The sequence below is a fragment of the Pelodiscus sinensis genome, chromosome 9 (assembly GCF_049634645.1).
Source record: "Pelodiscus sinensis isolate JC-2024 chromosome 9, ASM4963464v1, whole genome shotgun sequence".
NCBI classification, from domain to species: Eukaryota; Metazoa; Chordata; order Testudines; family Trionychidae; genus Pelodiscus; species Pelodiscus sinensis.
The window spans coordinates 46,296,342-46,317,292 of NC_134719.1; the positions used below are offsets into that span (position 1 = coordinate 46,296,342).

The following is a 20,951-nucleotide window of genomic DNA, read 5'->3' on the forward strand; positions in this document are numbered from 1 at the left end:
GTTTTAGGTAATACCAGCCTCATAAGTCTGTAAGTATTGTAGTTAAAGTTTTGACTTCACTTGTCTGTGAGCCCTTGCTGGAGAAGCTCACATATAAAAGAATGCACTAGCAGTACTTTCATTATGTTCATCATATATCCAACTTCTTTGGGGTAGATATTTTGATTATGCGCTCTTCCTTGTTTATATGCAAAGAGAGCAGCCTTACTAGGTCATGGATTACAATATAGTTAGTTGGATTGAATGGGGTCTTTTGAATCTCATTGAGACCATATGGATTAATTTTGCCCATTAAATTCTATTCTGCTCCCTTGCCTTGACAATGACTGTATCTATAATCATCCAGAGACTAGAAGAGAAGTTGACTCCTTTGAGGATGTGATGCATCTGACCAACTGCCAGGATGGCAAAACAAAGTGTGCCTACCTTAAATGCTAAGTGGATCATTGTTATGTTTCCTCAGCTGACCTTAATGTGAGATTCATGAGTTTGTTCCCAAATCTATGTGTCCCTCCGTGGTGGTCCACTGAGTCCAAAGCAAGTTCCCCATTAATTGTCTATTTTTGCCATTCCTTTAATAATAGCTCCTTGGTTTGAAGTCTACAGATTCAGTTTTGGTCATGTTTAAATTATAACTGCTGAACAGTTCTGTGGAGCACACAGTCTAAGTCACTGAGAAGATGTATAGAATTCACTTTTATACTTCTCAGTTCTGGGTTGGCTGTTTGTAGTAATGTTCCTCACATGTAAACTGAAAGAACCAAAACTATACCTATATTTATACCTGGTAAATTGACCCTCTGCTTGATGAATTGCTACCCATCCATCTGATGGGCAGTGTAGATGTGCCCCAAGAGACTTGCCTAAGATGACACCAAAAGACCAGGGCGGAGCTGAAAATTGAACCTGTGGCTACGTCTAGACTACAAAGAAAAGTCAGAAAAAGATACATAAAATGTGAACCACAATTTGTGTATCTTTTTCCGCTTTTCTTTCGAAAGAGGCTTTTCTGAACTTTGGCATATATACACAGTGCCAAATCTTTGAAAACCTGCTCTTTCAAGCCATCCTTTCTTCCTCATAAAATGAGATTTACAGGGATGGCAAAAGAATTCGTCTGCTTTTCTGAAATTTTCTTTTCGGGAAAGCGGATGCATTCCTTGGACATGGCATTGCGTTTGTATCCTCGAGAAGCGCTGCAGTCTAGACGAAGCCTATGTCTCCTTAGTTTTAAGATGGTGTAATGGCCACTGGATTATCCTTCTCATCTTTTCAATACAACAGTACGATGAATGATGCTAAAGATGAAGTGGGAGGAGAGGGAGGGGAATCTATGAAACCTGTGATCAGGCTTTACACTGTTGTTAATTCTGGTTTTATCTGACTAGGTGAGAGTTACATAACTATGCTGTAATTTTTCTCTCCTTACCTGCCACCTGTTTAGAAACTTAAATAATAGTACTATTGTGCTCCACAGAAAAAGAGCTTGTATTTTTTTCAGGAAAAGGATTTATTCAAAGGTGGATTTATTTTAAAAAACCCATCATTTGCAGTTTAATACTAAGGCAAAAAGGAAGGTCTGTCAGGGACTCTTCTTATATAAATAAGTTCACTTTCCATGCAAGTTCACTTTCCATGTCCAGTAATTCGTGGCAATTCAGTAAAGATTGCCAAACAAGAGTGCCAGTAAGTGCCAAAGGATAATGGAAGTTTTTGTAGACCTGAAGTGAAGGCCATTAAAAACTCTTCACGTGTTGAGTCACAATGTAGCTGGGCCATATTTGAATGAGACACATAAAAGTGAAAATACTTAATATTCCATCATGAATCTCCTCAGCAATCAGGTAACTTTGGGGAAAAACAAGAAACAGTTGCTCAGTGGATCAGTGGCTGCATAAAAGTAGGAGATGTGATCATCAATACCAGTAGTATTTAGCTATCTGCTTTTTTTCTACCTAGCACAGCTCCTCATACATTCCTTTACTTGTCTTCCCCATATTCCAAGTTAAAAAGATGAATTACAACATAGGCAATGATGCTGTCTATTCTTGCTTGCAGTAAATAAGTCAACAAAGAGTGGGCAGTAGAGAGCATACCATGGATTTCCTCTATTTTTTGAGGAAGAATGAAAAGTGATTCCTAGGCACTCCCCTTTCACAGGGGAGAAGCATATGCAAAACCCTCTTGTTTATGTAAAAGGTGGGCTCTACCATCAGAGAGGGAAAGTGGTCGTGAGTGGGGAGACAAAGAAAGTAGTAAGAGAAGGGGGCAATGCGTGAGGAATTCTGTGTGTGGGAGAGAGATTGGGGAGTCTTGGAAAAATTAGGGAGAAATTTAGCAAGTAGAACAGCAGTTCCCAACCTTTTCCAGGTGGGGACCCATTTTAACAATCATATATATAGTAGCCCAATGTCTGTGAGTCTGTAACACTGAAATACTGGCTGTTTCCTCTGCGCTGTGCTGTTTCCTGAAATGCTGGCTGTTCCCTCTGGGCGGCCCGTGCTGCATGGGGTGAGCGGAGCCCAACCAGCCGTTTGCTCCCCTGCGGCAGCCCGGCTGAGTGGCGCAGAAGTCAACTGAGCACCATGGCGGGAGGCGAAGGGGGGTGGGGCGGTGACGTGTGGCGTGATAGCGGCACCAGGCCCCACCCCCGGCCATGAACGTCACCGCCCCACTCCTCTTCGCCTCCTGCCGTGGTGCTCAGCTGGCTTCTGTGCCACAGCCATGTGGGAGCAAGTGGCGCAAGCGACCGTTTGGGCTTCACGCTACCCATGCAGCACAGGGAGTGCGGAGCCCAAACAGCTGTTTGGGCTCTGCAGTCCCCCAAGTGAGAGGCAGGAGAGGGAGGAGAAGAGAAAGAGAGAGACCGAGAGAGAGGCAGGAGGCAGAAGAGAGCTAAGAGAGGGAGAGAGAGAGAGACGGAGCGAGAGACCGGAGGCTCTGGAGAGAAGACCGACATGGAGGAGAGACCTGAAAATCCCGTCTTATGACGGGCTAATTGGCTAGTTCAGGAAGACTTGGTGACCCAAGGCAATTCAAAAATGGGGGGAGAATGGAGAGCAGAGCCATCTGGGGAGACACTTGGCGACCCTTTTGAAATGTAATGGTGACCCATATATGGGTCCTGACCCATAGGTTGGGAAACCCTGAATTAGAGTATAAGTGAGCAAGAGGGGAATGAAGGAGAGCACATAGAGGTGGGAAGTGAATACAGGGGGACCGAAAGTGAATGCTAGAAAAGACAAAAGAGTGAGAAGAAAAAAGTGATAGGTGGAGTTAGCTTTGTAAAAATCAAAGGAGTACCAGAGCGAAATTGATTTAGTCTAAAACTTAAGTAGACACTCAATTTGAACTTGTTAAACTTGACTGATATGTTTCAATACACTTTTTTTCTAAAGTGCATCTTGTAAGATAGGTTCTAGCTTTTTTTGGAGGAGAAACCTTCTAAAAAATTTACAAAGCACTTATCTCTGCCTCCCCTTATGCCTACAAAATTCTTTATTGCAAGCCTCAGGGCAACTATGGCAAATAAGCTCAATTTCCTCTTTCCACCTCCTCCTTTCTGGGCACTCATCTGCCCACTGCATCTTCAATTTCATTTTCTGTTCAGCTGATGTTATTTTTCTGTGGCCTAGAAGGCAAGGCAAGATTTGTGTGAGCTCGCCTCCCTTCCAAGGTAGTATATAAGGCTGTGTCTAAACTACATTCCTTTTTTGAGAAAGGAATGTAAATTAGACACTTCAAAATTGCAAATGAAGCCGGGATTTAAATTTCCAGTGCTTCATTTGCATAATGGTGGCGGTGGCTTTTTCAAAAAAGGGGCTTTTCGAAAGAAAAATGGCTGTTTAGACAGGGATCATTCGAAAATAAAACCCTTTTTTGAACTATCCTGTGCTCCTGAAAAAAGGGTTTTATTTTTGAACGATACCCGTCTAAACATCTGTTTTACTTTCAAAAAGCCCCTTTTTTGAAAAAAAACCGTGGCCGCCATTATGGAAATGAAGCACAGGAAATTTAAATCCCGGCTTCATTTGCAGTTTCAAAGTGTCCAATTTACATCCCTTTTGCGAGAAAAGGGATGTAATTTAGATACAGCCTAAGAGTGATATCATTTACTGTCTTGCATCATGGAAGAAATAGCAACTCCCCATCAGCATCACAAAGAAACTGACTGTACAAAAAAAAAAAATATAAGGCACCACAGGTTAATTTTACTTACGCATGTTGTCTAACTAAACTCACTGTATTTAGCTTGCAGGGAATATGCAGCTAATAAGTTTTTATAAATTCCTATTTTTCATATTATCAGGATTGTAAATCTTGTCTTTCAGTTTTGTTTTCACTGGAAGTTGCAGAAAGTGCTTTGAACAAAGTATTTTGTACTACTTGAATGTTAATTGTCAGATAATAAATGGTTTGTCTAATATACAGTTATTGTTTTCATATAATTCACCTGAATTAGATGTATCTGCAAATAGCTTATCAAATAAATATATTGCAGAAATCTGTTTACAGAAAGCTTTCAACTCAAAATAACATTGTTTCAAAACGTTTTCAATATGTCTGCAGAAATTTAAAAATTCAGCTTAAAATGTTGTAGAATATTGCTTTTCTTGTTGACAAAGACTCCATACTAACTTAAACCTCTATCACTACTTTTAAATGAATTTGTTTACTAGAAGGGTGCATTTCCAAAAGGAAAATTCCTCTGGCTTCTCAAAAAGTTTAGCATGTGAGCTTGCATTGTTATGCATCATATATAGGCTAACTAACACTTACATGCTGTGGTGCTGGGTATTATGGTAAGAATCTAATTCAAAATAACATAAAATCAAAATACAGGTACAGATATTAAAATTTCAAGAGGATATTTTACAGACTGGTAGCACTTGGCTGGTTAATGTGTTTTAGAGACAAATCTGCTGTGTTTCAGCATGTGCTACTGCTGAGAACATACTAAATATGTGTTCCCTCTGGGCAAAGTCAGATGTTTAGGTTACAGTTTCCCCACAATTCCAGATAGAATATTGACTGTACTGTGTATAGGTCAGACAAACTTCTGAAAGTGTAGTCAAGTTTTGTTTAGTGGTTTGTTTTAAGGATATGTTCCTTTATGACCATATGATAACTCAGGCATTTCAGTATGGAATTGACAAATGACTTTTTAAAACCAGCTTATTTTATTGAATCATTCCAGAAAGGTAACACACCAGTAGGAATGGAAATATTTTCTAAATTATGTATTTCTCTTGCAGCTATAACCACCTTCCTAATAATAATAGTGATGCTATCTAACTTCTATGTAGTCTTTTCATCTCTAGGTATTAAAATATTTTACAGAGAATTTAAGTATAATTATCCTCATTTTACAAATGGGGAAACTGAGGCACAGAGGTGCACTGACTTGCCCGGTGCCAGAACTAGAATCCAGATCTCATGAGTCTTTCTACTGCTTTATTCACTAGATTGCAATGTCTCCTATATAGAGTTTGGACTAGTAAATTAGTTTAGGACCTGTTTAAATTGATTTCAAACATAATTCTTACATGATTTGGTTGCCAATTATAAATATGATTGAGAAACAAGATTCTAATACAATTTAATACCCTCCTCACTGGCTTGACCAAGGATATAAGTAAATAGTTTGAGACTTGTTTAAGCTGATTTTAAATAAAGTTCCAAATTCAGTTCCATGCCAAGTTATGATAGCAACTTAGAAGATGAGAAGATAAATAAAACAGCAGACCCTTGGTAATATACTGGTCCATCATGAGCTTTAAATGTTAAGTCCAAAATCTGTACCCAAGCAGGCAACCTGTGTAGAGTACAACTGTGGGCATTGTTCCCTGTAATTTGCAGGTTTGTGCAGCTACTCAGGAGAGAGTCAGATGCCACTCAGCTGATTAGGACAATGTCCAGGTGTGTTTCTACTGGCTGTGCACATTTGCACATGCCTTAGTGCACATAAAAATGTATTCCGTACATGGACGGAAAAGATTGGAGGGACCATTGCCTGTTGGTAGGTACAGTCCTCTCTATTGACACCATAGACAGTTGTTTTACTTCAGTCTGTTCTAATGCCAGGCAGTTGACCGGTCATTTTGAAAGCTCATAGTAAAGGTTCATTGATAAGGTTGAACACTGGAGTACCAAAGGCACATATCAGTATTGTCAAGTCTTCATGTATAGGAGAGAAAGAAAGCTATAGTCTTTTGATGTTCTTAGGTAAAGGATAAATCTACCTTCATCACATCTGTTCCAGCACCATCAAACAGCAGTTGCTCTTCAAGGGTGTCTCAGTTTTTTAACTTTATCAGACTTCTTCTGACGAGACTTTTTATCCAAAAGAGGAAGATATAAGAATGCTTTCTGATTCTCTTCATGCTTTTTGCTCAGCTTGTTCGGTGCAATTTCAATCTTGTTGGAATTCAGTCACTGCTAATTTACCCGGTGTTGCTTGGGTTTTTAACAGAAATAATTTTTGTTTTTCTTCATTTTAAGTCATTGCCTTGGAGTGGGACAGGGAGAGAGGACTACCCCCAGCCCTCTGTCATAGCAACAGCTTGGGCCAGGTGAGAAGCACCTACTGGGCACAGGCCAGGGAGACACAGACAAACACACATACACAAACTCAAATACAGAAGAAATAGCTGTCCTTTTCTCCAACCCTGCCCTCTGCTGCCCCAATGGTGTTAGAGCTGTTCTGATCACCATATCTGCCCTCCTCTGGTCATTATACAACAGTTGCAAAAACATTTTTGTCCAGGTATTTTTGTAGCTGTTTTCTCACATCTTTGAAGGCCTAGAAAATCAAATACTGGTCAAGTCTAGCAAAGTTCAAACTTTCTCCATGTACTTGAAAAGCATCTAATTCTGTGCCTATAAAACTTCTGATGTTCCAGTAGGACAAGGTATAAGCCAAAAGTTTTTGCAGGAAAGGGAATACCAGTTTTTATATCTTGCACTGTGGACAGTTCTGACTCTGAAACGAGGTAATCCTCTCTGCTATCCAACATGTTTAATAGGGAAGCTTTTAAGTGTGGTGGCTCTTAAATGACTTTGTATGATGTATCATTTTAAAATCAGATTTATGGATATAATTCTGAAGAAATTGACAGATTTTGCAGTTAATGTAATCTCCAGTAGCAGCTGACAGAATGGATAGGACGAGCCACACACATCCCTGAAGACAACTCCAAGGCAATTTACTCAAGATGCTATTTGCTCTGAAAAATATCTGAACCATACTCTTTTTTAATTCTTATTCATTTATGTTGAAATGGAATTCACTCTGGATGCAGTTTCCAGTTAAATGCTGACAGCAAAACCTAGCCAGCATTCTGCCAGGGACTCTCATAAACGACATTGCTCTCTACTTCTTTCATCCACAGTCATTTTTCATGTACCACTTTGATTTGCATCTGCACCATCAGACTCCACTTTCTGCCCCATGCCTTCTTTACCACTCTGCCCACAGCATGCTAAATACTGCACTCTGGTGGTCATATATTACCATTCCTTGCAGTCCTGTGAGCAGCAACTCTTGGATAACTAATTCCTCGCTCTCTTAGCAGGCACCACTAGAACTTAGAGTCAGGTGTCCAGAGATTTCTCTTCTATCCCACTACGTAAATGGTGGACTTATAAACTGCTGGCTCATAAGAGGTCATATAGATGAGTACAGTCATATGCAAAGTCATATATCTTACATACTTTTCATTTTTTCCTTAAATATCTGGTTATTTAAATCTAAAGATAATGTTATCCCAGAATCTACAGAATTACCTATATTTTGCTATACCAAGCAGGGGGAATATTACAAATATTGAGATGTAGTTATTTTGATGGATAATGCATTTGGGAAAACACATTCTGGTTGCATTTTTAAAGAAAATATATAATTACAAGGTAAACCAAAAGCAAACTAAAATATGAAGATAAAAGACCAAAATCCTTTCATGATACAAAGACCACAATTATCACTTTGCAAATGTTGTAATGTAGAATTGAACCAGAATTCAGTGTCATTCAGCTGAAGCGTATTTTTTTCACTTATATGCTTAAATCACCAAATTTCATGAGAAATAAAAACAGTCACTAAATATTTATACACCTCTCAGTGATATTTTTATAAACATACTTATTCTTTTTTAAGATAGAAATATAAAACAATACATTTGGTGTATTTAACTACAAAATATAAGGAGAAATATAATGGGCTTTGTTCTTGAATAAGAGAGTTAAGTTCACACTTTCACTCCTAGAAAAGAGTAATGTTGCCATATTTTGCTTTAATTTGACATTTTTATCTTCTGAATGCCAGCCCAAAATGTGGATTGCAAAGTAGTAAAGACCAGTTATAAAACTTTAAATACCTTGTTCATTGTAATTATTTCTTTTCTAGATTGCTTTGGTAATGACCATGGACCAAAACATAATACATACTTTTCATGTTTTTGCTAAATAGAAATACTTGTGTGCATCATTTTTGTGCATGTAAATGTAAGATAGACAATTTTAGAATCCTGAATAACACAACTTCATTAACAGGATAAAGAGAGAGATTTATCTTCAGGGAAATACCTTCATCTAAATCTTGGGAATCTTCTAACTAGCACTTTGCTTTGCTTTATTACAGTCTGTAATTAAAATGTCTGCAACAGTAATTTTTATATGGACAGTTTGGCTTGAAGTACAAAATATAACATAATACAGTATAAATATTGTAATTTGTGAATACACATCTGTTTTATATAAAATACTTAAATACAGTACTGAATTCATTGTGTAGCTGCTTCAAGAATAGTATTTAAGGTGTAAATGAAAGCAATCCCAGATAAATCCAACAGATAATAATGAAAGCAAAAGAGAAAGGCCAGGTGGGTGTTCATTTGCCAAAAGAGAAATAAATAATTAACTCTTTGTAGCAAGCAATAATTATTAAACGGGACATTTCTTTAATGCCCAAAACAGTACAGTTGTAATAGTTTGACATAAAGCTAAGAAACAAAATGTTAATCTGAAATGAACAGTTTAAATATGGAATTATGATATACTTGGCTTCCTGTAGTACAGCTGTCAAGCTTGGGCAGTTCGATGGTCAATAGTGACATTCTATGTGTCAGTGAACAGAGTCTCTTGATACCGTAACCTGCAGTTCACACATTACTGAAGCTCCAACTGTCGAACATTCAAGTCCCTTGGTATTTCTGCAGTTTCCAGACTCTCCTGACTGGCTCATGTTTCATTCTTTGGCAATTTGCCCTAATGATATCCCTCAGGAGCTTTCAGGCCCTCTCTTTTCCCATATTTAATCGTATTATATTAATCCGAGTGATGAGAAAACTGTGCTGCGCAAATTGTAATTGTCTGTGATTGCTGCTGAGGTGATCTTTATCATTTTTTCCCATTTTTATTATAAAAATGTATATGCAAAATTGTTCTGTAATTTTTATAAACAAGTATAACTGTCCAAGATAGCCAAGATGCTAAAGCTTTAATTGCTTCTTTGTTCCATGAAGAGAAAATCCATAATATTTCAGCACTGTACTAGCAGGATTCACTTTTTTAGCTCTTTCTTTTGCTACAGTAGAGTGCATGCTTAATAAAGACCAGTAGTAATTAAGTCAATATTGGGTAGTCACTTTATTGATGACCTAATAAGACTTTATAACCATCTTTTGTCTTCTCCCATAAACAAGGTGGCTTCTTAAATCCCATTCTGTTAGAAGAGCATTACAAGATTGTGAGACAAAACAAGTGCGGGGGAAGGGGGCACTGTAGTACCAGTAGAAGAAATGGAAAGATAAAATGTTGAATACTATGAATTTTGAATTTGTGAAATCCTATGCATAGGAAAAATGCTCCCCTTTTTCCTTTCTTTTACTCCATTTTGGCATCTGAGAACTTCATATTGATAGGGTTGTGACCTTGGGGATGTCAAGTGCTGGATCTGGGCTACCTCTGTTTGGAAATGTAATATTTTCTTATTTGTGCAATTTTCTGCCGTTTTTATTAATAAAATCAATCAGATTTAGTCCACTTTATCTGCCTTCATGGTAGGAGAGCCATGTATGGGAGAGCAAAGCAGAGCAATCATTGCTTGTTTCAAATAGTATTGTTCACAGTTGTGTGTAAAGGCATGTTCTCCAGTTAAGGATCTATGCCATACAGCCCATAAGTCATGAACGGTAAACCAAACTGGGCTGTTGGGACCACTATGCGTGGAGATTAACATCTCATTACAGGCTACCTTGTCTCAGACAAGAGGTTGTTCACTTACTGGTCAACAAAGCATCTTTTATCAACTTCTGTGTTGTCTCTAACCATGTGTTTTTGGGAGGCGTTATGTGATAAAGCTACTCTGATATCATCTGGAGTATCCTGATTTACTGTACTCTTTTTTTTCCAGCTGTGTTTAGAGAATAGGACAGAGAAAGACAAAAGAGAATTTAATTGAGCCTTGAGGAATAGTGTTGGAAAGTTACTTATGCTCCTTTTCTGATGAATGAAATGTAGTGCAAGTTCACTTGAGTGTCAGATGTTCGTGATGATGATACCCAATGTGTCTTCAATGTTTGATACCTTTGATCATGATGTGACATTGAGTTACTGAAACAGAGAGAGCTTCCTTTTTGTGGCTTAGGTCTTAAAAGATTACCGGGGTTGATTTGCAGGAATTTGAGGGTATTTGGCTCTTATTTTTGGCTGGAAAACTATTTCAGTTTTGGGGCATGCAGTTGGCTTGGTATGCTATTGGATAGCTATCCTTCACTGTCTTATTAATGGGGATTTTAAAAGAATAGAAAAAAATAAATAGTAGGGTTCATTTCTGATGTTACACTGACATATCTGAGTATGTTGACTTAGCAGGCATGCTGCATGTACAGCTGTTTGCTCAGGGCCCCCTTTTTTTTCTTTTTCCTTTTGGAGGGAGCGTGGTTGAGGAGGAAAAACTATTAGGAGCATCTTTTTCAGATTGTGCCAGCTCCTCGTTTTGTAAATGTGTGTATACTAAAAGTCTTTAAATCAAAATTTGTGGATATCAGTAGCCCAGCCAGAGGTTAAGGGCTTACTACGGAGAGGGTGGATGAAGGTCTGTGGTCTGATGTGTGCAGGAGATCAGACTAGGTGATCATGGCTGGCCTTAAATACTATGAGTGTACAAAGGTGATGATGGTCTATAATACTTAGGTCTAATTATCATTATTAGATTTAGCATGGGGGTACTGGGTGCTGTTAGTGTTCTGTGATATTTCGGAGGTCAAATTAGATGATTTTGTTCTCTGTTCTGGCCCTGAACTCAGACATCTTAACATTTGAAAATAATGTTAACAATGCTACATTTAAACATTTTTTCATGTAATTGAGACTTTAAAGGCATAAACATTTTGTTTTAAATTTTGTATTTTGTGTTAATTTTTTGTTGTCAATTCTGTGTATATATTTTTATTTTTAGTTAACAGCTTGTGTTCATGGGTCAGCTGCATTGTTATATCCAATGTATTGGCAACACATATACATCCCAGTGCTTCCTCCACACCTGCTGGATTACTGCTGGTAAGATAGTTAATATATTATATTGAATTCTGAGATGCTTAGTCATAGTAATGCCTAGATTTTTTTCCATCTAAATAAACCATGAAAACATTAATAAATTGTGTGAATGAATTTACTAGTAATGATGCATGCCCCAAGTCCGCATTTGTGCAGGAACAGAGATTAATTTAAGCTTGTACTTCCGTGCTTTTCTATATTGCAACCTTAAACTGTAAATATTAAGTAATATCATTATAACCTTTGGAAATATGTTTCCAAAAGCTGCTTATATTATCCTAGCAGAGAACGCATGCAATAATTTTAATATAAGTATATTATGGTTTTCATTTATTTACATTTATTTTATTTTATTAAAAATATATTGGAATTGTAAGCTAAAGCCTGATTGTTAGGTTTTGGTTTGGGTGCAAATATTAATGGATATAGAATTGTCCTTAATTGTATATTATTATTTAATATTTGGATTTCATTAGTATTGTTTGAAGTCTAGTCACCATCAGGATCCTATCTAGATCCTGCCCCAAGGAGATTAGCTTTTGAAAAGCCATGAATTATTAGGATTATTAGGATTGTCAGGTATTTTCAGAAGTAATTTATTGTTCAAAATGGCTTGGGCTTTAAGACCTAGAAATACCAGTGATTTATTATTCATTTATTTGAATTACCATAATCTATAGTTATGCAACTCAAACAGAGGCCCCATTGGGATAGTCACTCTACACACATGTAGCAAGAAATAGTACCTGCCCAAAGGAGTGTGTTATTTTAAATAGACAATTCAGAAAAGAATGGGGGAAATAATAATTATTACACTTATTTTAGTCATAGGAAACTGTAGCCCAGAGATATAGAATAACTTGTCCAAGGTTAGACAGGAAGTATGTAATAGAGGCAGGAATAGAACCCAGATCTCCTGAGTGCCTTAATAGCATCTGACTTCTTTCTTGTCTTTGGTTAGTGTTTCCTGTATCCCCCACAGTACGTGTGTGTTTCCTGTATCCCCCACAGTATTGGTGTTGATTTCATTGATTTTTGTTCAGTCCATCAATATCTTCTTGATTTCCAGAGAAGTTTTAAATATATTTGCTTAAGGCTTCTTGGTAGTTATTTCTTAAGCAGATGGTTGATCTTTGTGAGTTGTTTTTTTCTTTGTTTATAAATTACCTTTTCTCTCTTTTTTTTTCAAAGCATACTCAAGCCCTTCATTTCAAATGATACATTTCTTTTGGAGAAACTCATTCTTGTTTGCTTTCCCTCCAGGCTTTGAGAAAATTCATCAAGACAGCGATATAGCTTGGAAACGATTCTTTAGTTTTTTTGTCACTTGAACTTAGCATCAGAACTCCTGACTATTTTTCAAAACCATCCATCTCTCCTCTTTTCAGAAAGAAGTCAGATTTCTGAACCTGAATCCACCCTTTTCTTCACCTGGTAGCCTAGGATATTTATCTTGTATCACAGGACTTTTATTTCTTTCTGCTAAGCTGTGAATACTAGGGATATTAAAATATGTTTATTTGTGTAAACTTGTAGCTGTGTAAATTTTTCAGTAATTACCTGTTTACACGTGGTGGGGAGGAGGCGAGAGATGGTTCTTGCAAGGAACCAGCTTTTAAACCGGCTACCATGTACTGGCTTCATCCTGCCCACCCTGCACCCCATGCTGCTGCCTCTGATACAGAGGCAACAGAGGGCGGGGGAGGGACTTGGCTATTGCCTGCTTCCTCTCCCCCATGGTGTTGCCTCTTTCTCAAAGACAGCAGCTCAGGAGGGCAAGCAGCTCCACAAGAGCAAGTACTTGCACCTCCCTGCTGCTGCTGCCTCTGTGGGCAGGTGGCTGTGTCGTGAGCTGGCTTAAAACCCAACTCCCCATGAGCACCGACTCCCACTTCCCTCCCCATCCCCTGCACTGCAGCCTCTAATAATGAGGCAGCAGTGTGGCAGGGAAGGGGAGGGTGTATGTGTAACCATGCATTCCAGGACCATGGGAACTCATATTCTGCTGATTGTCCACCACAACCCCAAAATATTTTTTGAAGTCATTGCTTTCCAGGATAGATACATTTTCCAAATATGGGCTACATTCTTTGTTCCTATGTATAAACATTTATATTGAGCTGGTTAAAACACATATTGTTTGCTTGTGCCCAGTTAACCAAGTGATCAAGGTCACTATGAACCAGAAATATTTTCTGTTCATTATTTTACCCAGCGTTGGTGTCACCTGAAAATGTTGTTGTTGTCTTCCAGGTCATTGATAATGCGATAAATAGTTTAGATCAAGAAATGATCCCTGCTGGACCCCCCACTAGGAAAAAAATACGTGCTTATTGAAGATTCTCTGTTTACAGTTAAATTCTGAAACACACACATTAGTCTGTTTTAATTCATTTAAAGTGTGGTATGTTAATGTTCTAGTTTCTTTAATCAAAATATCATGTGAGAGCCATTTTAATTTCCATTAATTACATTACTCTCCTTTAATTATTGATTGATCAAGTACTGTATCTCTTGTTTGGGATTGAGAGGCTGAAAGGATGTAATTTCCCAGGTCATCCTTTTTTAAAAAAATGGGCAAATCATTAGCTTTTTTATGGATAATTCTACCATTTTTATTGAGCCAATGGATCAATGCCATTGTTAGAATTCTTTTTGTTCCTAATATATTTTTTAAAAAACTTCTTATTGTTCTTTGCCTTTCTAGTCCTAGATTTGTGCTTGTGTCCCTTTGCTTCTTTTATCTAACTAACTTCTATTTTATACTCATTACTCTCAACTGCTTCTTTCTTAGGTTCTAAATAATATATATTTTATATCTCCCTTCACTTCCTCTCTGAACCAGGTTGGTTTTTTTTAACTAGCATGGCTGGTTTGTGGCTGATCGTGGCTTTTGGGGCATCCAGTAAGATTCTCTCAACTGATTCCCAATTATCAAGCACAATTTTCTGACTTTTATAGCTGATTTGACTTGTAACTGTTCTAATTTTGTCCAATTGTTCTTTAAGTAAAGTACCAAATATGTGTGTATTTGTGTATATATTGCTCGTCTGGACTTTTTTTTCTTGTAGCACATTATAAATGTGAACAAGTCGTGATCACTTGTACGTGAACTACCATTAATATTTAGTTTTGTGATCAGTTCCTCTTCATCAGTTAAGACAAGGTCTAATAAAGTATTGGCTGCAACACTTTTTGAGTTAGGACATAATCATCTATAATGCTTAGAAATTCCAAGGATGTTGTAGTACTAACAAAATACAGGACTATGTAGCACTTTAAAGACTAACAAGATGGTTTATTAGATGATGAGTTTTCGTGGGCCAGACCCACTTCCTCAGATCAAATAGTGGAAGAAAATAGTCACAACCATATATACCATATTTTGCTTCAGCTACACCAGACTAACACGGCTACATTTCTATCACCGTAGTACTAACAGTATGAGACCTGTTCCATTTTGTGATTTAGCAGTGGTGTAGCAGACACCAACCAATACTACATCTTATACTTTATCACAAGCCAAACACACAGAGAAGGATTGTAACTTAACTCCATTCACAAGCTTAATTCTTATGCAAATATTCTGACATAGGGGTGGCTGGCATATTATCTTCCACCTTTTAATGACTTAACCGAACAATGGAGGTGCTAATGGTTCTTAACAGCCTCTTGTAACTAGTTGAACTATCTACTCACTGTCTCTTTTTTCTTCCTCCCCTCTCCTTTTTCTTCACCCCTCCTTACCTCCTTCCCTTATTTATTCTTGGATCTGGACTTATTATCCTCTGGTCATCAGAAGAAGTGGGTTTTGCCCACGAAAGCTCATGAAACCATCTACATGTTTTGTTAGTCTTAAAGGTGCAACTAGACTATTCATTGTTTTTTAAGTTTTTCCTGTTACAGACTAACTCAGCTACCTCTCTGAAGCTTTTTATCTGTTAGGATATTTATCCATAAACATTCAAGATGCTTTCTTCTGAGTTATCAGTGACTCAGAAACAGTTAATGTCATTTTTTTTTTAGAATGCTACTCCCTCACTCTTTTTGCCTAACCTGGATCCTTCCAGATTAAAGCCATGTTTTTTAACATTCCATTCAGTAAATCATCCGACCAGGTTTCAGTAATACAAACTAGAGAAATTCCAATTCCTCTTGCTTGTTATCTAGGCTACTAGTATTGGTGTATGGAATTTTTTCTCTTCATGTCATATGATTCTTTGAGTAATTTTGTTCTCAACATCTTCACTTTGTGCTGATTGCTCATTTAACTCCTTCCTGACTAGTCTAGTTAGCATGTCACCAAGAAGATATGATCCACTTACTGGGGTAAAGGCCATCCAAGCTATACAGCACTCACTCTGCACAGAACGGGGTGGATCAACATTCCACAAAACCAAAGCCTTCCCATTGTACATCACTTACCAAGTCTAGTCAGTATTTTTCCAAGTGGCAAAATTAGGCTAAATGGTTTGTAAATCCCCAGGTCCTCCTTTTAATCTGTATTAAAGATAGTTAATATGTTTTCCTTTCTCAAATCCTCTGGGACTTCATCCACCTTCTGTCAGTTCTCAAAGAAAATCACGAATTGTTCCCAGATTGCTACAGCTGTTTCCTTAAGAACATTAGGGTGAGTTGTATCAGGCTCTGCCAACTTGAACACATCTTACTTAATAGTTTTAACTTGTCTTTTCCTTGTTTTGGCTTCTATGCCTTCCTCCTTTTGTTTAATAATTGTGCTAAGCATCTGGTTACAATTAACACTTTTAATGAAGAATGAAACAAAATAGGCATTAAACTTGTCAGCCTTCTTGATGTCATCTGTTATTAGGGGAAGCTCTCCTTCCCCACTAAATAGTGGGCCTACACTTTCCTTCATTTTTCTCTTGCTCCTAATGGCTTTATAGACTCTCTTCTATTTGCTTTTTGTGTTTTCTATTGATCTTTAGTGATTTGTCCATGTTTCAATTTGGAATATTGGCACATGTAAATATTTCCAGTATCAGACCCTACCTGCAAAGATTCATTTCTCTAAGATAATAGTTCTCTGAAGGTTAGAACTTGATATCTTCAACTTCAATTTTTTTGGGTAGTGAGTTAGATACTTTTTAGTCTAAAAGTATTTTAGTAACATTCTTCCATTGCCATTTCTAGAGCACAAGCCTCTTGAGGTTCCATAATATAATTTAATCTATAATAAAACATACATCATGCCTTTTAATCAGTTCAAAAACATTGTTTTCCCGCATAACTATGAAATATGATGCTACCAGCCTAGGTGATGTTAAGGTTACTTGTAAGATCCTGTAAATACACACACTGTATGTAGTGATGAGCCACTGACACAAATAAGAGTTTTCCTCATATAGTGTAGCTTTAATTGAGTTCCCATAACTATGGGATTTGGAAAGACTTAAAGAGAAAATATAATCAATTACTTTTATTTTATGATCAAGGACAGTAAAAGCATAAGTCAGTTAAAGTAATTTGTTCATTCAGATCTAGAAGAAGAATGAATAATATATTATTAACTTAAAAGTTCATGTGATTGAAGAACATGCAAAAAGAGTTCCAAAGTTTTTAAAATAAATAGTTTTCTTTCCTCCTTTTCAGTAGGCAACAGGCTATTCTTTTATTCAACCCAGTAGGTAGCCTGATTTCAAGATTCCTTTAAAAAAATTAAATTTGGACATTGATTTGAATAAAGATTGCTTTTTTCCTTTATAAAAATCAATATAATTAAATATTCCATATAACTTTTTGGCAAAATAATGTTGCTGGAATAAGAATGTATTACAGTTCTGTATATGGAAGATAAAGCATCCTTTTTACTGAAGCTCCATTAAGACAGAAATATGATTAGAGAATTCCAGTAACAGTTGCAAAATATCTTCTTATGAGATTTGATTTTTTTCTCTTTTATAGGAAATAACCAAGCCTGTTTTCATGAAAGTATTACAGTTATTTTCCAATTAACTTACATGTCCTTCAAAACATAGTAATTATTTTAGGAAATGATACTCTGAATTAATAAAACGGTGCAGTAATGATATGCCTAAACTTTGAATTGTATCAAAGGTTAGTGAAAGACAAATCATATTGCATCTTCCAGTATCATAGTAAATATTTTTGTGTTTCCATTACAATCTCTGGTTTTCAGGGCTTTGTAATATAATAGTAAAATTCATTCTTTTCTAAAACTGATCATAGTGAATTTCTTTAAATGAACTTTTACAACTGTCAGTTTACACTATTAAGCTATCCTCTACTTCTTTAAAATAAAACAGTTAATGAATCAGGTAAATCAGAGGAGTTTTTTTGAAGCAAGTAGAGTTTACTCCAGTTTAGAATCAATGTCCATAAACTGAAGCCCCCAACTTATGAATGGGTTGAGTTACAAAAGTTCATTTGTAAGTCACTTGTTTGGAACTCAGAATACATTTCCCCATAAAAATGATGTTATAAATGGTAGTTACATCCCCAGGTTAGCCCACAAAAGACTAGTAGCTGAAATACTATATATTTGCAATGAAAATAGTAGAAATAGTGTTTTATTTGACCTTGAATGCTGGTGCTTGAGGAAAGGCAGGTTTAATTAGAAGAGGATGGGGAGGTAGATGAAGATTCTGAAGAGGACTTCTGGGCATCCACGTTCCCCTGCCCCTCCCCCCAACCCCTATGACTCTGCACCAACTCTGATGACCAGCACTATCCCCTGCCTCCTCTCTCCCCATCCCCCGTGGGCTGCACCCAGTATGACTCACCAGGAGGCAGTGAGTGGTGCAAGAGAAGTGACAGTTTCCTCTTTAAAGTGCTGCTTCTCTCCAGCTGCTGGCTGAGTGATCACACCTTCTCCTTGCTCACCATCACCTGTGCCTCTCGTCTGCTCTCCTGTTGCAGGTGAGCTTTTATTTGTATGTGCTGATGTTCAGATGTCGCATCTTGTAACTCAGGGAGTGCCTGTACTTGATATAGGTAACTTTTTTTTTCTAATAGCCTTTTCAGTACATTTCACGGCTAATATTGAAATAGATTCACATGATGAATAGGAAGAGATATTTTGCACATTTTTAGCAATGTCTTCGTATGTTATTCAAGAAGCTGCTTAGTGGTTTATGCAACAGCTGGAGTCGATGTGTTTTGAGAATTATGTATTTGTTAGTAGTCTAGTCTAAGCATAGGTTCTCTCTCGCTCTTCCTCATGCTGTCTTTGGGCAGTCACACTTCTGTGATCTGTTACTGGCTGCTTGGCCATCAAGTAATCTGTCCTGGACAGATCCATCGCACAGTCCACTCTGAATTAGAGAGAATCAGTGCCATTTCCGTGGCCACACTTGGGCTATCATGCCTGCCCCTTATCCTGTATGCAGTGTGATTGTAGTGTTAGTCCTCATATTAGAGAGGCAAGGTAATGTTTTTTACAGGACTGATTAATATTGGCATGAGAAGCAGGCATGTTCACAATATGGTCACTCTATATCTGACCTGTCAGTTTTCATTGTTAAAAGAAACCTGCACGACACTTTCAAAAGATGAGCCTGGCAGCATAGTCATAACTTTGCTATACTCTAAAAATCATGGACCCAACAGAGATGCTTGATACTTATTACAACAATCAGTAACCCATTATAGTCCGCTTGTGAGCAGGACTTCACTCACCAGGCCTCAGGGAGGCCGCACCACCTCACAACATACCTGGAGCAATCACACGTGGGGAATCAGCTGCAGCAATAGTTCAGGGGCTCAGGCCTATGGTCAGGCTGGGCAAACAGTCAGTAAGCCCAGGCCCTAGCTCAGGGCAGGTAGCAATGCACAGTTCAGAAGGGCTCAGGCCTAGGTTCATGCTGACCCTTTAAAACAAGCAGTCAGTGAGTCCAACCCCTAGCTCATGGCAGGGCAACAAACACTTCCTTTGTTTTATTGGCTAAATCTAGGTTTTAATGTTCATTCACATGTAAAAGTCATGGAATGTGCAACAATCACATTTGGTTTGTTTTACTCATTGCTTAAAGTTTAACTTAAAAATGCTATATGCTTATTTACTTCAATCAGTTTTACACTGGCTGAATGGGAAGTGACTATCTAGGAAGGAATACTGCAGAAAGGGACCTAGGGGTCATAGTGGACCACAAGTCAACAGTGTGACACCGTTGAAAAAGAAAGCAAACGTGATCCTGGGTTGCATTAGCAGGAATGTTGTGAGCAAGACACAAGAAGTAATTTTTCAGCTCTACTCTGCAATGTCCAGTGTTCAGTCCTGCGCACCACGTTTCAAGAAAGGTGTGAAAAAATTGGAGAGGGTCCAGAGAAGAGCTACAAAAATAATTAAAAGTCTAAGAAACATGACCTAGGAGGGACAATGGAGAGAACTGGGGTTTGTTCCATTTGCAAAAGAGAATACTCAGTGGGACATGATAGCAGTTTTCAAGTACCTAAAAGGGTATTACAAGGAAGAGGGAGAAAAATTGTTCTACTTGGCCTCTGATGATAGGACAAGAAGCAAGGGGCTTAAATTGCAGGAAAGGAGATTTAGATTGGACATTAGGAAAAACTTGCTGTCAAGGTGGTTAAACACTGGAATAAATTGCCTAGGGAGGTTGTGGAATCTCTGTCACTGGAGATATTTAAGAGCCAGTTAGACAACTATCAGGAATGATCTAGATCAGAGGTCAGCTACCTTTCCAATGTGGTATGCCAAGATTCAACCCTCCTGCCCTGTGCTGCCCCACTTGTGCCTGCTTGAGCTCCTGCCCTGAGCTCTGTGGGGAGGGGAGGAGCACCACATGCACACTTCTCCACACTTGAGTGCAGGATCCGGGTGGGAGGTGGGGTACAGTAGCAGGCTGAGAGTAGAGTGTCTGACCAGGGGGATGGAGCAGAAGTGAGCTGCGGGTAGGTGTCTGGTCAGAGGGAAGGGGGCTCAAGCATGAGGTTGACTGGTCGTCTGGCCAGTGGGAGGGGGCAGGAGTAGGGTGGGGATGCAGGGTCTCAGCACGGAAGGGGTGCAGGGTCTGGGTGGCACTTACTTTTTTTTCCAGTGTCTGTAACAGGGTTTATTTATTGTAACAGTCACTTCCACATAGCAGCCAGATGCTGCTCCACACGTGGAATAAATTAGTGGCCCATGGGTCAAGTGTGGAATGGAGTCTGTGCCTCACCAGGAGTGCAGGGAGTCCAACTGGCAGGTCCGGGCAGGCTGGCCAGGATCCAGCCTGCCGGCACCTGGATAACGGACTCCAGCGGCCCCACAGGGTTCTCCAGCGGTGCGAGTGCATGGTGCACGTGAGAGACACAAGGCAGTAGCGGAGCAGCAGGGACACAGCCATGGCAGCAGTGGGTGCTTCATGGAAGAGATGGTAGCTGGGTCTGAGTTTACCCCCTGTATTGCTCTCAGG

General features: G+C 38.4%; 1 protein-coding gene across 4 annotated transcripts in view; it reads left to right on the plus strand.

The window, feature by feature from the left end:
- The window catches only part of DENND1B (DENN domain containing 1B), a 259,577-nt gene that overhangs the window by 140,092 nt on the left and 98,534 nt on the right, over positions 1-20,951 (plus strand). For all 4 annotated transcript variants that reach the window (XM_075936692.1, XM_075936694.1, XM_075936693.1 and 1 more), the window contains one exon: positions 11,459-11,559. In XM_075936692.1, the coding sequence (XP_075792807.1) occupies positions 11,459-11,559 (101 nt within the window). The remainder of the gene's footprint in view (positions 1-11,458; positions 11,560-20,951) is intronic.